Below are 17539 nucleotides of genomic sequence, written 5' to 3' on the forward strand. Positions count from 1 at the left end.
GGAATTTACTGTCCTAGCTTTCACTGACTAAATCTTAGACTTATTACAATTGATATGAAAACATAAAGTAAGCATTAATCAAATACTAAGATGTCTTTCTTCCATATTCAAATTATCAAATCCCAGTCACTAATTTAAAACTGAGAAAATCATTATCAATATGGAAAAGAAACCTTCTTTGATTTACTTTTATGTATTATATCGTTTCCTTGTATTTGACAATGTCCATGAAAGCTCTCTCTCAAAATTACACCGGTGTTTCCTGGTGTTAATGGTTCCACCATTTAGTGGTTTAACTTAGATTTTGTAAAACTAATCGTACTTCTTCTGGTTTATATCCCCAGGGTCCCAAATCACCCTGAAAAACAAAAATGAAAACAATTATAAACAAGCATAGATGAAGTTAAATGCACTTTGTTTCTTCATCTCTCTGCCAGATTGATGATTCATCATTGGCTTACCTTGTTTGTGACCCAACATCCTCCAGAACAAATACCTACCTTATTCTAATCTTCTCATCCGTGCAATTGTGCTAATGGTGATTATTCTTTTGCATTCACAAATCCCCAGTATAAAACACTAAATAAAATACTGCCCATTTTCTGTTTCTATAAATTCATGTGTACCCTTTCGTGATAAAAATTCTAAATAAAAATGGTAAAAACACAGCTGTACTCAGTAGTTGTGGTCAGTCCTAATGTTGGGGGCTGGTTAGCTTAGTTGGTGAGATGGCTAGCACGTATTTCAGAATAACTCAACAGTGCGGGTTTAATTTCTGTTCCAGCCGAGGTAGATTTGTGACCTACCTCGTTGTCCTGCCCCTGAGAGTGGAAGGCAATGGCAAACCACCAATAACAAAAACTGCTAAGAAAATGGTTCCGGATGAAGCATCAGCAGACAGTGAACCAGGGACCAGCAGAACACACGTGACATGACATTATCAGTCCTAATACAGAACATTTTACTTTAAGCGTACATAACTAATTTTAGGAATGCCACTGACCACAACGATTGTTTAGCTACATACTGTGTATAAGCGAGTGCTTCAGAGAGGCTTTAACAAACAACATTCTTTTGTCATAAGTCTATGAGTGGAATTTCCCCATCCCACCCACGGCGGTTTGTGACGGAAGCGGAGAATCCAGCGGCAAGCGAAAGGTCAGAAATCCACTGGCATAAAAACAGTTTGCAATTCTCCTGATGGTGGGTTGGTTATCCTGCTGACTAGTGGGGTGAACATTTGCATTCATTAACATCTAATGAATGCTCATTAAAACCGCTGCTCGTCAGAATCTTGTCACGCCTTCCAATCTTGCGTCAATCTTGCCAGCGGGAAATTACGTCGGCCTCAAACCTGTTTGAAAAGGGGTGGCGTGCACAAGTCGGATCTCAGTTCACTGGTAACTTCGAGGTGAGTGCAACATACGTAGCCTTCCTGCCATAGTGCTGCACTGGTCTTGTTGCGATGGAACGCCACATTGCTGGGGCTGTAGGGTTGGTCTGCTCCTACTCTTTGTCTATGTTGTCCTGAAGAACACCACTGTGCTGTGGCATTCTTGCAGACCTCCACTTTCAGAAACTGGCAATTCAACCGAGGGTGGGCTGTGAGGCAAGGGTGGGGTTGATGAACACAAGGTGGGCAATGCGGAAGGAAGACTGTGGAATGGCAGTGAGGGGGAAGGGCAAACATGAGGGGGCCTTTGTGAGGTTGCCCTCTAATTTCTTGTTGCCACAGGAGTCTGCTTAGAAAGAAAGGAGGAAGACCTTGTGATGAAAGCCAATGGCTTCATTAGCACTATAAAAGGGCTACTCAGAACTCTGGCTTAACATCATAGTTGCTGCATCTCAAGAGTAACACATAGGAATTTATAATTTGGAAATGCAGACAATAGTGAAAGAGACAAGCTGTATCCTACATGACATTCCAGCAATGAAGGCCTGTCACCTTTTTACCAGATTTGATACTCGTAACAAGCCAAAAGACATCCACTCACAGCAGACATATGGAAACACCACCACCTGGAAGTTTCCCTGCAAGTCACTCACTATCCTGACTTGGAAATATATCCCCGTTCCTTCACTGTCACTGGGTCAAAATCCTGGAGCCCTCTCGAACAGTACTGTGGGTGTACCTACACCACATGGACTGCAGTGGTTCAAGAAGGTAGCTCACTTTCACCTTTTCAAGGGCAATTAGCGATGGGCAATAAATGCTGGCCTAGCCAGTGACATTCACATCCCATAAATGAATTTAAAAAATGATTGGTTATTAATTGGCATCAGAGATTGGAGCACAGAATTAGGTTGTGCCACTCATCTCAATTAAACGTTAGCATTCCGCACAGGGCTCAAGATGTGTGTGCTAGTGTCTCAGGGACAAGCCACCATGCAGGTAGGGCAGGAAAAACTATGGACCCTTACAGTTTCCATACTTTTCATCTGAGCTTCACTCTCTTGCCCCTTGAATGACTTCAATGTTTCCTTTCAGAGAGAAGGCAAAAGCATATCTGGATCCAGGGCTCAATGCTGCTTTGTCAGGGTCCTAATGCAATGCAGGAGGTGAAGGAGGGAGAGGCGACTCAGTGTGCAGCTCCAGCAGGAGGGACATGGTTAAGTGGAGCCAGAGCATGAACAGGAGGACAGACCCAGACAATCAGACTTAGGGTTTATCGTAGAAGAGTCTCCTATTTACAAATGAGTGAGAGGCAATACCATGCACTTCTGCACTTGTTCCGAGCTCTGGTGCATCACATACGCCACATTCTTCATGAAGACCTGATGCCATGTGTAGATGGAGGGTATCCCCTGCCAGTGGCTTTGAAGATGATCGCAACACTAAATTTCTTTGTCTCTGGTTCTTTCAAAGGATCAACTAAGGATGCCTATGCGGCATCTCTTAGTCCGCAACACATCAATGCATAAAGGAGATCACAGATGCTCTTTACAGGAAGGCCCATCGTTATTTCAGGTTTGCTCTTGATGAAGATAGCCAGGCTGCAAGATTCACCGCCATCTCAGGCTTCGCTAGTGTGCAGCGTGCAATAGAGTGAACCCATATGGCTATACGGGCTCCACGGCAGCAGGCCCTAATGTTTATAAACCACAAGGGCTATCATTCCATCAATGCAAAACTGATATTGATCACCGGAAGCACATGCTGCATGTTCATGCATGGTATCCTGGGAGTTGCTATGACTCCTACTTCCTGAGTCACTCCCAGGTGCCTGAGATTTTCAAGGGGCCATTACATCTGCAGGGATGGCTGCTTGGGGATAAGGGGTACCCGCTGAAATGCTGGCTGATGACATTGGTGCATCACCCTCAGAGTCCTTCCGAGGAGAGATGCAACACTGCTTACAGCTCCACATGATCCCTTATAGAGCAGACCATAGATGCGTTTCAGATGCTTGCACTGCTCAGGTGGCTCACTCCAATACACTCAGGACAGGGTTTCCCACATCATTGCAGTGTGTGATGTCCTTCACAATATGGCAATGCAAAGAGGTGACCCTGTGACAGAGAATGAACTGGAGAAGGATGAAGATCCAGAGGCCCAGGAACCTCAGGAGGCTGCTGAGGGTCAGTATGAGCACAATCACGCCATGGAGGAAGGAAGATGTGGAAGATGTGCCCGTGATACATTAATTGCTAACAGGTTCCAGGAAGGGCAGAGTTAAGTGAGGGAATATGGTCATATCTCTCCTAGCCCTCAATGACATTTCTCAGAGGATGTCCACCCACTTGCAGTGAGAAAGAGTCCCCATTCACACTTGCGCGTTCTGGCCTCATGAATCACCAGGCATGATCTTTGCTTTGGTTCGTGGGGCCGTGTGAGTGAACTGACTCTGGGAACTGAGAGTCCACTGAGGAACAAGTGTGTTGTGAGAGAAGATTTGAAGCTTTTGTCACCATCTAATGATGCAAGCACTGCTGCGACTGAGGTGTGGATATCCCTAGACATCGCCTCCTTCTGTGCATGTATTTTCTTCTGCCACTACCACTGAGGAGACAGAAATACCTCTAGATTATCAATGCTGATGAGCTGCCCTCGCTCAATGGTGTTCCTTGAAGAAGGATTAGAAATGCTTACATCACACACTTCAAATAGAGATTTAAATACATCAGCCTGACATCACACAAGGGTGCGGAGACTAGTTCAACTGAGGTTAACATCACAGGAATGTGAATCTCGCAGTGAGACACCATCACTGAGTGGGAGGGAAGCTAAACCTCGAAATAAGAGGATTCCAAAGAACAAAATCACAACACCTTCAGTTGACAGGAACATTCACATAACCATCAAATGTATTTACAAAAGTGCCATTTCTTTACATGTATAGCACACCTGTGACATAAGCCTTTTCTTAATTTTCCTAACTTTACCACCAAGCCTGGGTGCAGCCCCAATATCCTGCTATGTCCTGATGTCTGTGATGACTGGAGACCTAGAGGGCCCCGGCCTGATAAGGGTCACCTGTTCAGGGGCAGAAGCGCCCTGAGAAGCTGGAGTGGATGAGGTCACAGACAGAGAGGGCTGTAAGTGGCTGCACACCCTTGGATTGTCCTGAGAGGAGTCCCCTGGGGTATCTGGCTGATGCTCATCTCCATGTGGGTGCCTGAGGGTCCCGCCCTGACTCCTGCAGGAGATGGCGCACCTGGAGGGAGGTCAAGGTGCCTCGCCCCCATGTCGCCTACCAAGGTCTGTGGCCATGAAGTGCAGGGCCGAGCACAAATCCGGCAGGACCCACTGGACCAAGGTCTCCATGGTGGTTGCCATGGTGACTGAGGAGCTCGCATGTCAGAGCCACGACATCAAACAGAGCGTGGATGGACTTCTCCATCGTTCGCTCTAGTCTGCTGAGTGACTCTCGAGTCTCTGGTGATGTTTTGCCCATTGTATCTCCACCATTGAGTTGGGGGCCTCTTCCAGAGGCTCATCATCTGACTTGAACTGAACGGGTGGCTGGTGTCTAGCAGCCCTCTGAGTGCCTGGGCTGTCCCTGCCTCTGACTGCTTTGGAGACATGTCAGTGAGATGTTCTCCAGAAAGTGAGCCCAAGCCTAATCTACAACTGTGCCCCACTGACGTGTGTCACTGAGCTGGTGGAGAGTGCATGTAAGTGCTGTGACGGTTCTTCCAGAGCTTCCTCTTCAGGCGTGGTCTTGGGGTTCACAATGGTGCTCGACTTGCTTGGGGCCCTTGATCTGCTAGTGTCTGGAAAATAGAAAATGGAGTTTCAGTTAATGAGCATGAGCTGTATAAGACTGCATATGACTCACTGTGATTGTCAGGATTTGATGAGGTAATGGAGCTGTGATCTGTCCTAGGTTGCTGGGAGAGGCCAATCTCTCCTTCTCCACACAAGCAATCCCTGTTCTCCCCAGCCAGCTCGGCTGCAGCCTCGTCAAACTCGCTGAGGGCAATGATGTTGGTCGTCCCTCTACCATTCTGCGATCTCTCACGCCTGTTGTGTGCCAGCTTGGCCTGTATGAAGAAGAAAGAAAGGCATGTGGTGAGAAGCGATGGAGCAGAGGTTGGGTGAGATGCATGTTCTGTGTGTGGTGAGGATGGAGTCTAAGCAACATGACAGATGGGATGGTGGTGAAGTGAATGAGTGTTGATATATGTCCCCGACTAATGGTTGTATGAGATCCCTGAAGTGAGTAGCTGTTTGAGTGCATGACGCCATGATGAGTGTTTGATATTGGCGGGAGTTGAAGGATGACTTACCCTGATCATTCATCCTCTTCCTGCACCGGATGACATTTCAGCCGCAGTTTCCAGCAGCGCTGACCTGCTCTGTGATGGCTTCCCAGGCCGGAGAGGTAAGGCTGCTGCACTTCCTGCAGCCATCCCTGGGATACAGGAGTTGACTGTGTGCCTGCACTCCTCAGGTCAAGACATGGAGGGCCTGATGGGTGAAGCGGGGTATTGCCTTCTTCTTGAGGTTCTCAACCTTCTTTTACTCACTGCAAGACATCCCTGCATGTGTCTGCAAGACAGGCGGGCTGGAGAGTGTGAGATTATGTGTTGGACTGGCCTTTAAATATGGCACCGGGATCTTTGACCCCACCAGCCAATGGCGGGCAGACGAATCAGCTCCCAACCCGCCAGGTGATTCAGCCCAATACTTGCTTGTGCATAATTAATGGCCCTCCAAGCGCGGAATTGGGCACGAGTTCCCACCATTCCAGCCAGCGGGCCTCACTTAGTCTCATCAATGGAAAATTCCACCCTATAGTTTTATTTAAACTTTAGTTTAATTATGTTGATTATACTGCTACAATTGGATTGAAGATTTTATGCGAAGTTTTATAATAAAACTTCTATACCAGTCCGTCATTTATATTGTTATTGTTGAGCTGATTTTCTTTTTAGCGTCTGGTTAAGTGTCCTATTTCCTTCTTTCCTACTTCCATTATTTAGCAATTATACAAAAATCTACCCCACATTTCAATTTTCTCTCCAAACACAAAAAAAACAAAATTCTAGCTAACTCCAAATATATATCCCTCCAAAAATAAAATTCCTAGCATAAAAAAATCTAAAAGCTTCAATAATTCAGAAAATTAAATCCATAAATATACATATAAATTTACCTAATAGGTAAATTTCAGGAGATCAGGATGTCAAATCAGTTTGGGTGGAGATGAAGAATATTAGGGGGTAAAAGTCATTAGAGTGGTCTACAGGCCCCCTAACAGTCGCCACAGTTTAGGAGAAAATCCAAGAGAAAATATTGTGTGCTTGTGATAAAAGGACGGCAATAATCATGGTTGATTTTAATCTACAACATAAACTGGAAAAATCAGATTGGCCGTAGTAGCCTGAATGAGGAGTTCTTAGAATGCTTTCGAGGTAGTTTCTTAGACCAACATGTTCTGGAACCAACCAGAGGGTAGGTTATATTAGATTTGGTATTGCGAGGCAGCTTTAATTAATGACCTCAGGGAAAAGGTACCCCTCGGTAGCAGCAACCACAATATGATTGAATTTTACATCCAGTTTGAAAGGGAGAAGAGTGCGTCTAAGACTAGTATCTTAAACTTAAATAAGGGCAGGTTGAAAGCTGAGCTAGCTAAAGTGAACTGGGAAATTAGGCTAGAGGATAGATCAATAGAGAAGCAGTGGCAGACGTTTAAGGGGATATTTCAAAGTATTCAGAAGAAGTACATACCTACTATAAAGAAAAATTCTAAGGGGAGGACCCACCATCTGTACTTAACTAAAGATTTTAAGGAAAGCATTAAACTTAAGGAAAAAGCATACAACTCCGCAAAGATGAGTGGCAGGACAGCTGATTGGACAGAATATAAAGAACGGCAGAGAATAACTAAAAGGTTAATCAGAAAGAAATTAGAGTATGAGAGGAAGCTAGCTAGAAATGTAAAAAATGTATAGCAAGAATTTTTACAGGTATTTAAGAAGGACAAGAGTAAGTAAAGTGAGTGTTGGTCCTCTAGAGAGTGACAGTGGGGTGTTAATAGTAAATAATAAGGAAATGGTGGAAGAAATGAACAAATATTTTGCTTCTCTGTTCACTATAGAGAATACAAAAAACATTGCAGTAATAGCTGCAAGTCAGGTGAATGGGAAAAAGAAACTTGGTGAAATTGAAATCACTGGGAAATGGTATTGAGCAAATTGATGGAGCTGTGGGCTGGCAAGTCTCTGGGTCCCGATGGACTACATCCTAGGGTCTTAAAAGAGGTGGCTAATGAGGTAGCTGATGTGCTGGTGTTAATTTTCCAAAATTTGCTAGATTCTGGAAAGGTTCCAGCAAATTGGAAAGTAGCAAAGATAACCCCTCTGTTCAGGAAGGGCAGGAGGCAGAAAACAGGAAACTATAGGCCAGTTAGCTTGACTTCTGTCATGGGGGGAAATTTATTCGAATTGATTATTAAGGAGGCTATAGTTGGGCACTTTGAAGAGCTCAAGGCAATAGGGAAGAGTGAGCATGGTTTTGTGAAAGGAAAATCATGTTTAACCAATGTATTGGAGTTTTTTGAAGGAGTAACATGCACAGTGGATAAAGGGGAGCCTGTAGACATACTGTACTTGGATTTTCATAAGGTGCCACAAAGATTATTACAGAAAATAAAAGTGCATGGTGTAATGGGTAACATATTAACATGGATAGAAGATTGGCTGGCTGGCAGAAAGCAGAGAGTATGCATAAATGGGTCTTTTTTTGATTGGCAGGATGTGATGAGTGGAGTCCCACAGGGGTCTGTACTGGGGCCTCAATATTTTACGATTTACATCAATGGCTTAGATGAGAGGAGTGAAGACATGGTAGCTAAATTTGCAGATGACACAAAGATAGGTAGGAAAGTATGTTGTGAAGAGGACGTGGGGAGTTGCAGATGGATATAGATAGGTTGAGTGAGTAGGTAAAGATCTGGCAAATGGAGTTTAATGTGGAAAAATGTGAAGTTGTTCACTTTGGCAAGAAGAACAAAAAAGAGTATTACTTAAATGTAGAACAGCTGCATAATTCTGAGGTGCAGAGGGATCCAGGTGTTCTAGTACATGAATCACAAAAAGTTAGTATGCAGGTACAGCAAGTATTTAAGGCTAATGGAATGCTATCCTTTATTACGACAGTGATTGAACATAAAAGTAAGGATGTTATGCTTCAGTTATACAGGGCGTTGGTGAGACCGCGTCTCGAATACTGTGTGCAGTTTTGGTCTCCTTATTTAAAGAAGGATGTAAATGTATCGGAGGCAGTTCAAAGGAGGTTTACTAGATTGATACCTGGAATGAGTGGGATGTCTCATGAGGAAAGGTTGGACAGACTAGGCTTGTTTCCACTGGAGTTTAGAAGAGTGAGGGGTGATTTGATTGAAGTATACAAGATCCTGAATGGCCTTGACAAGGTGGACATCGAAAGGATGTTTCCTCTTGTGAGTGAGTCCAGAACTAGAGGGCATTATTTTAAAATTGGGGTCACCCTTTTAGGACAGAGATGAGGAGAATTTTTTTCTTTGAGGGCTGTGCGACTTTGGAATTCTCTGCCTCAGAAGTTGGTGGAGGCAGGGTCACAGAATAAAGAACAAAGAAAAGTACAGCACAGGAACAGGCCCTTCGGCCCTCCAAGCCTGCGCCGATCATGTTGCCTGTCAAACTGAAACATTTTGCACTTCCGGGGTCCGTATCCCTCTATTCCCATCCTATTCATGTATTTGACAAGCTGCCTCTTAAACACTACTATCGTACCTGCTTCCACCACCTCCTCTGGCAGCGAATTCCGGACACTCACGTCTCTCTGCGTAAAAAACTTGCCCTGCACATCTCCTCTAAAGTTTTCTCCTCTCACCTTAAATCTATGTCCCCTAGTAATTGACTCTTCCACCCTGGGAAAAAGCTTCTGACTATCTACTCTGTCCATGCCACTCATAATTTTGTAAACTTCTATCAAGTCACCCCTCAATGTCCCTCGCTCTAGTGAGAACAATCCGAGTTTCTCCAACCTCTCCTCATAGCTAATAACTTCCAGACCAGGTAGCATCCTGGTAAACCTCCTCTGCACCCTCTCAACGCCTCTATATCCTTCTGGTAATGTGACGACCAGAATTGCATGCAATATTCCAAGTGTGGCCTAACCAAGGTTCTATACAGCTGCAGCATGACTTCCCAGTTTTTATACTCAATACCACTGCCGATGAAGGCAAGCATGCCATTTGCCTTCCTGACTACTTATCCACCTGCGTTGCCACTTTGTGACCTGTGGACCTGTACACCCAGATCCTTCTCCCTGTCGAAGCACTTAAGGGTTCTGCCATTTACTCTATAATTCCTACCTGTATTAGACCTTCCAAAATGCATTACTTCGCATTTGTCCGGATTAAACTCCATCTGCCATTTCTCCACCCAAGTCTCCAACCGATCTATATCCTGTTGTATCCTTTGACAATCCTTTCACTATCTGCTACTCCTCCAACCTTAGTGTTGTCTGCAAACTTACTAATTAGCCCAGTTACATTTAATAAATAATATTTTTAAGGCAGAGGTAGATTGATTCTCGGGTTATTGGGGTTAGATGGGAATGTGGAAATTGAAACACAAGAAGATCAGCCATGATCTTATTGAATGGCTGAGCAGGCTCGAGGGGCCGAAAGGTCTACTCCTGATCCTATTTCTTATGTTCCCTGTCAGGCCTCATGACCATCACAGATGCTCTGTACATCTTCTCCTGATTGGTTATAGTAATCTAACCAAGATTTGTCTGAACAGCTAATGCTTGATTCAAGCAATAAGTGTGAAGAATGGCCAAGTCCCCAGCTATTTGTTTCTTAGGTGATGGGAGTTGGTAAATAATAAAAATAATTAAAGTTTTGAGCTAAGGTTGTGAGCATATTGCTGCTTTTACTCTTTCTTTTTGACAGCATGGTTGAGAAAAAGAGACTGAGAGCATAGCAAGATAACAAGTACATCAGAAGTACGATTTACAGCAATTAAATTATAGCAGTTTTAGAGGGTGACTGACATCTATGCAATTGTTAGCCAGCATGAATTGGCTTCCTCAGGAAAATTAGTGAGCCAGAAATCAAATGCATTATTCTGTGTTCCATGGCTTGGGCACAAAGAAAATATCAACTCAAAATCTAATAGCAAAACCATTAAATAAATAGACATTCATTTCATCATGAGTGTTGAAATACTCTTTACCTTGTAAATGATTTTACCATTGAGCACCACATATAGTCTTTCTGGCATAGCTGCATACTTAGCACTAGTCACATTATCCATTGTGTCCACTACCACTGGACAGGGTGGTTCCTCATTTAGCAATAGCCTTGCTGCGTCGAAACGATCACTTAACGTTTGATGTTGTTTGATATCAACGTTGTTTTCAAAAGCCCAGCCATCTGGAATGGAAAGCAACAAAATTAAGCAACTATTGAAAAGATTGCACCACACCTGTTATTTTGCAATAGATGATATAGAAAACAGTAATTTCTCAACTTGGGAGTGAGTAGAACTAGACAGACTTGATAGAAACCAAAACACTCCAAACTTTATTTATTTATGTAAAGAAGAAAGCATAACAGGTGACATTTAATCTGATAGGAAACCTAGGTAAAGGGCCTAAATGCATTCTACTGGATACTACCAGGATTGGTAAACACAGGAGAGACTAAACAAGGCAGCAATGGTAGGGGGGGCACCAAGCTTTGTTTTATATTTCTTCCCATGCTAAAGGACATGAACTCTCACCAGGATACAGTTCCTGGAATAGCAGCCACACTTGAAACACCCTGTCCAAGTGACCATTATCTGTTTATGAGCCACGACAAGATATGCCTACAGGCTGGTTAACTGTGGAGGATATTAAGCTGAAAATATTACAGCTGTACCCAATGTTGTCTTCAGCTGTTTCCATGCACAGGCACTTTTGTAAAGGAGTCACTGCAAACTAATCAGGAGAGGGAAGCACTGTAATTCAGGGATGTTTCAGATAATTACAGTTCCCATACTATTGCTCCAGCTGAGATCAGCTGTACTCACTCCTTGAATTTGAAAGCTTAGTACAATTACAATTAGTAGTGGTCAATGCAATGAGCTTTTATTTCTACACTGAGAAGGATGAACTTCACTGAAATGATAGACAAATCTCTTCCTGTTACATCCCCTAGTTTTCTCCCTCCTCAAGACAAATACTTGTGGAGTGCATGCTTTCATAGTTGGTAGCTGTCCTCTGGCACAGTGCCCAAGTAACATTCCTTAATAACTTTCACCTAGTTCTGTTGAAGGGTCATGAGGTCTCGAAACGTCAACTCTTTTCTTCTCCACCGATGCTGCCAGACCTGCTGAGTTTTTCCAGGTAATTCTGTTTTTGTTTTGTATTCCTTCATAACTGCCTAAAAGGCAAGTATTCTTGAGGTATTTGACCATGATACTCATCTAACATCAAAACACATTTGCAATTTCCAACTTGGTTCATTGGCTAGTGATCAGTAGGAGAATCCTACAGGATTTATTTCCTTAGCTAACTGACTGGCATGAACCAGCTTCAGCTGGAATCCACTAGCTAGCAGTCTGGGGAAGTAACCTAGGACCTACCTGGAATATATACACTCAGTATATTGAGCAAAGCATCTGCCATCTAGCCTTCAGTTAAAAATGGAACATACAGTTTTAAAACAGTTCAATGAAGATTAGCAAACTCAAAAAATTATTTTTTGCTGGGAATATATTTGTACCTGTGGCATGAGCCTCCTGAATGTAGATAATGAGGAAATCGGCTACATGGATAAACTCCTTGACAAGCTGCTTGAACTCAGCAAACTTAAAAAGAAATGGGGGTCAGGAGCAGCTTCCAAAATTCAACACCAGTGGTCTATTATCTAGAAAGAAAAACATGTCAATCTATGAGTGTTGATATATAGGACGGAGAGAGTTAAAGTCAGCCTAGCAACAAGATGAAAATAAAGCTATCAGCTAGTGTGTTCAAGATTGTAGCAACAGAAAAGTTGCTGAGGTGTGCTGAACAGAGAGATAATATGAGTGTGGAGAAGCTTTACTCAGAGTTATGCAATAGATTAACAATGTGCAGTGAAATGACCAATCCAGAGAGAGAAGGAAAAAAATTCCAGTTTACTGGGAAAAATAATGAATAAATATAAGCATTTTCTTTTTTCTTAAATTATGCTCCAACTGCTCTGCTTGTATATTACCATTATTCTTTACCTCAACATAAAAAGTTAGTTTTAAGAAATAATTGTAGAATAAGGAATGTTTGTAATCACTAATTGACTTTATTATGAGTCAAGGGACAATGCAGTATAACAATGAGAGTTAGAGCAGTCTACATGCAACTCTTAAACATACATTACCTACCACACCAAATCCTGTAAGCTGTATACAATGAAAATAATGCATAAGATACTGTAACTAAATAATAAAAGGGATCTTTTTCTTCTAATTTTTATTTGAGGACTTTTGTCAATGTGAATTACAATATTTGGCATAGGGACCCTAGGGGAAGATGAGATTTTTTACTTCTGCAGCAAGTTGTCTTGATTGGGAAGGCATTGTCTGAAAGGGTAGATTCATTAGTAATTCTTCAAAGGAAATTGATATATATTTGAAACTGTATAGGGAAAGAGCAGGGGAGTATAATTAATTGGACAGCTCTTTCAAAGAGTTAATACAAAGATGTGGCCAAATATCTTCCTTCAGTGCTGTATGATTCTATGAACACAAAAGCATATATATCCAAAACGTAGCTAAAAAACTAAAACAGTAACTTTGCCATAATGAAACAAACTATGGCTGAACGAAATGTATAGCTTTATATTAGTTATCTTGACGAACAAGTACATGCCATACAGATCTGGCATATTCTGTTGGGTAAGGCTTTTTAACCACAATGCGTTTACCCAGGGGGAGCCTTCTGCCATATGTTAACTGTCCTACTGGGCATGTGGGAGCGACACTCCCTCTCCCTTGCAGGTAAGAACCTGGTCATCAGATGCAAGGTGCTCCTGGTGTTGCTGTAGGCCTGGCCCATACCACACTCTTCACGAGTCATCTGCCATTTTACCTGAATACTGAAAATGGACCATGTCTGCAAGGACACATTGTACAGATCTCTAGATAAAGGGGGGGGAAAATACCTAACGTCAGCTGTATCATGATGGCCACTTTTGTGTGTGGCTGATCAAGCTGTGTAAACATTTCAGGTAAATGACATTTCATTAGAACACATGATAAATGTCATCGATCTGAAATATTAACTCTGTTTTTCTTCACAGATGCTGCCTGATCTGCTGAGTATTTACAGCAATTTTTTTAAATTTCTGGTTTCCATTATCTGCAGTATTTTGCTTTTGTATACAACCAGAGGGTTTTCCACAGATTTCAGACCCTTATTGTACTGTGGTGGGAGGGTCTTAGAGAGTGGCTTTTCCCCATTGTGGCTTTGCAGCAGCTGTCCCAAGCTTTAGTATGGTCCCTCAGGACGTAGTCCTGGACCTTGGAACATGCCAATCTGCAAAATTCGGTCGTTGACAAACAGCTCTTTGCACTGGAAGACCAACAAGTTTCAGGCAGTCCAAAGAGCATCTTTCACCAAGTTGATGGTCCTCCAGCCACAGTTGATGTTGATCCCGGTGTGCGTTCCTCAGAACTGCCCTTACAGCACAGAGCTACTCAGGATGGCCATCAACAAAATCTGCTGCATATTTTTCCAGACCTGATTTGCAAAGGCACTTTCCAGGAGATGGACAACTGTCTCTTCCCCACTGCAGCCACTTCGAGGGAAATGTGCAGATGGGATGAGATGCCAGGTGTGCAGGAAATATCTGACCAGGGAGGGCTCTTCTCATCAGCCAAGCTATGCCCTGGTGTCTGTTTCAAAGTTTTGATGATGAGGCATTCTGCTAAATGATTTTGACAGTCTGCTCTGGGAACCATCGAAAGGATCCACCATCTCCTTTTCCTGCAGGGCCTTGAGGACATTACATGCAGAACACGCTTAATGGACATGTGGTCAAAAGTGTTTTGCTGCATAAACTTTTCCATGAGTGACAGGTAGTGTGGTACAGAAAAACTGAATGGAGTGTTCTGTGGCAATGTGGCCAGACCCATCCTTCGCAACACCGGGAACAGGTAGAACCTCAGCACGTGGTGACACTTAGTGTTTGTGTACCCAGGTCTATGCACAGCTTGATGCAGCCCTACACAAAGGTGGCCACCAGAGTAAGGATGATGTTAAGTACAAAACCCCCACCCATCCAGTATTGTATACTTGATTGCATTTCCCCAGCATTGAGTAGTCTGCTGAAGTGCCTCACCCTGTTTGTGGGCATATTTGTCTGAATTATATTACGGATTGGAGATAACTAAATTCCTCAAGAGCAGCTGTACTTTGTTGCACAAGATATAGAAGCTAGGGAGGGACACACTTACATAAGTTATTTATGTAGAGTCCACACAAAACTGAATTTGTTTACCTTAATCTTAAATATAAGATTGTTAAGTATAGTCAAATAAAAACAAAAAGTGCTCGAAAAACGCAGCAGGCCTGGGAGCATCTGTGGAAAGAGAAACAGACCAATATGACTCTTCTTTGGAACAGGCTGTATATGTCCGGCTAACTCAGTATAGCTTTATCCCCGCACATTTTCGGATTCATTCCCATAATCATACTATGCTTTTACCATCCAGTTACATTTTAAAACCACAGATTACACAGAATAGGTTAAATGCATTTGGTGGAAGTCCAAAAACCTTGAGCATGTTACTGCTGTCAGGAGAGTTCCTACTGTTATCACGTACCTTTAACGCTAAGGTTTACTGTTTAAGGGTGGTCGAGTTGTACTATTAAGTGTTAGAGTTAATCTGCAGACAACTCTATCTTGGGTGGAAACATTAAGTTTATTTACAACATACTCAGCAGCTACTACATGTGTGCTTTCAACTCCTGCTCTATCTCTACACAGTTCTGATGAAGAGATATACGGACTCGAAACGTTAACTCTGTCTTCCTTTCCACAGACTCTGTCTCTACGCTGACTGCTGAGGCAGCCTGCACTACTCTTCTACTGGTTACTATAACATTTACTGCAGTTATGTTTGATTAAAACATACCTTTCACAAAATCAAGTACTTTATGTTCTTTGTTCTCCAAATCAATGACCCGTGTATTGGGAGCAGACAAACCCTTAAAAGCTTCATCTCCACAATTCGTTAGTAGGTGACTAGCCGCGACCTTAACAAAACGGAAAGTGAAGAATGTTGGTCCCCAGTCTTCATATTTGAACTTTAGGTTTTGCGACATGGTGGTTTTCAACCCATTTTTTAACACGAACCTCTTCACGGTTTCGGGAAAGAAGAGGAGCATAACTTTGCCTATGAATGTCTGCACGCAAAAATAGACCAACAGGGTCAGTGTCTCCATGTAAACAGCCAATTTCCCCATGTCAGCAGAGGGCTCTTGCTCACTCTGCTCTGTCTGGAACAAACACACAGGGTTCGCCTTTCAATCGCGGGACTGAACCTACATCATTTCCGCGGGAGCTCATTGGGCGGAAGAGTTGGGGGGGGTGGGATCCCAAATATTAAAGAGGCGAAACCTGAAATTCATTTGACGCAGGCGAAAGGGAAATGTATTGAGTGGAGTTCCGGATAAAACCGAAGTGAGTAAAACTGCGGAGTCCAGAGGACAGAAAATAGTTGTGTGGTCAACCTTCGCCCTGCTGTTGGTCAAACTCAGACCCAGAAATTAACTTGTGGGGGAGAGAGGGATCCAGCGGGGGAGAGAGGGATCCAGCAGTGTGGCCCGGTCGGGAGAGAGGGATCCAGCGGGGGAGAGAGGGATCTAGCGGGAGAGAGGGATCCAGCAGTGTGATCCAGCCGGGGAAGATGGATCCAGCGGGGGAGAGGGATCCAGCGGGAGAGAGAGAGGGATCCAGCGGGGGAGAGGGATCCAGCGGGAGAGAGAGAGGGATCCAGCGGGGGAGAGGGATCCAGCGGGAGAGAGAGAGGGATCCAGCGGTGCGGCCCGGCCGGGAGGGAGTCACTGACAGGCCGGGGTGGGGTGGGGGGGGCAGAGGGACGGTTTACCCCTCGGCCTACTGAAGGCTGCTGGGTGGGACAGTCCTGTATCTCCGAACCCCATCCGGCCTCCCGGATCCGGGCGGGTGTAAACACAGGCCGCTGCCCCCGGGAGGGGCGGGCCCGCGGTGAGGAGAGGCCTGGGGCCTGGGGGCCTGTCTCCGTCTCCATGCCAACGCGGCGGAATTTGATCCGATCCGTGGTAATAAAGGCCGCGGGGGGGCGGGGGGGGGGGCGGGGTCACCATGGTAACCACCCTCTGCACTCCCTGCCCCACCCCCCCCCCTCCCCTCCCCTCCCCCAGACCCCGTGCCCCCTGGAGCTGCCCCGCTGCACCGCCCCGGTGTGCGGATTGACGGTTAATAATTCCCCAGGACAGGACCAAGTCTGTCAAAAGGCAGATTGAGTCTCAGCTCACCCCAGTGGGGATGATAATGTGAAACCCACTGGACCCGGCGAGGAAGAGGGTTGGGGTCCGACAATTGGGCATAAAAGGTTCTTTTCTATTGCATTGACGGTAGATTTACCGTCTCTCCCGCCTCCGCTCCTTGCCTCAAGCAGTTTAGCAAAGGGGTCAAATGCTAACCTTCAAATCAAGCCTCCTTGGCATTCACGGTGGCACATCGTTCAGTGGTACGTTCTCCAGTGGAAGACCAGTGCGGTCTCAGCACAGGGACACCACCAGATGCAGCCTCACGAATTTCCCACAAACGAGCTTGACCACATGAAGTTAACTGGTTTTGCTGGTTGAGGTTTTCATTTGCTGAAAGATTTTTTTTCTGCCACAAGAATCGAGGCAATGCTTTGAGACCCTACAATCATTCTACCATTGCTGTGGCGCAAGCCAGGGTGAATGCTTTCAAGAGGAAAATTATTCAATTTAGATTGGACAGTTTCTGGTGGCTTCTTATATTGAATGATATTTTTTTGCCAATTCTCTTTGCTCTCATGAGGGCATTGACTCCTTTGCCAG

General features: G+C 44.2%; 2 protein-coding genes across 3 annotated transcripts in view; one reads left to right on the plus strand and one right to left on the minus strand.

The window, feature by feature from the left end:
• On the minus strand, positions 1-16376 carry dio1 (iodothyronine deiodinase 1). Of its 2 annotated transcripts, XM_041208213.1 has the most exons (4): positions 15601-16371; positions 12210-12353; positions 10675-10874; positions 1-358 (listed from the first exon to the last, which is right to left on the minus strand). In XM_041208213.1, exons 1-4 carry the CDS (start codon positions 15929-15931, stop codon positions 293-295), a joined length of 741 nt encoding a protein of 246 aa, XP_041064147.1. In that variant the 5' UTR covers positions 15932-16371; the 3' UTR covers positions 1-292. The 2 variants fall into 2 exon arrangements, with proteins under 2 accessions (XP_041064147.1, XP_041064149.1); XM_041208215.1 differs by lacking the exon at positions 12210-12353 and having other exon boundaries at positions 15601-16376.
• yipf1 (Yip1 domain family, member 1) overlaps positions 16029-17539 on the plus strand; it is a 12720-nt gene continuing 11209 nt past the window's right edge. The window contains exon 1 of the mRNA XM_041208212.1: positions 16029-16148. The gene's annotated coding sequence lies outside the window, so the exon portion shown is untranslated. The remainder of the gene's footprint in view (positions 16149-17539) is intronic.

This window comes from Carcharodon carcharias, chromosome 16 (assembly GCF_017639515.1).
Source record: "Carcharodon carcharias isolate sCarCar2 chromosome 16, sCarCar2.pri, whole genome shotgun sequence".
NCBI lineage: Eukaryota > Metazoa > Chordata > Chondrichthyes > Lamniformes > Lamnidae > Carcharodon > Carcharodon carcharias.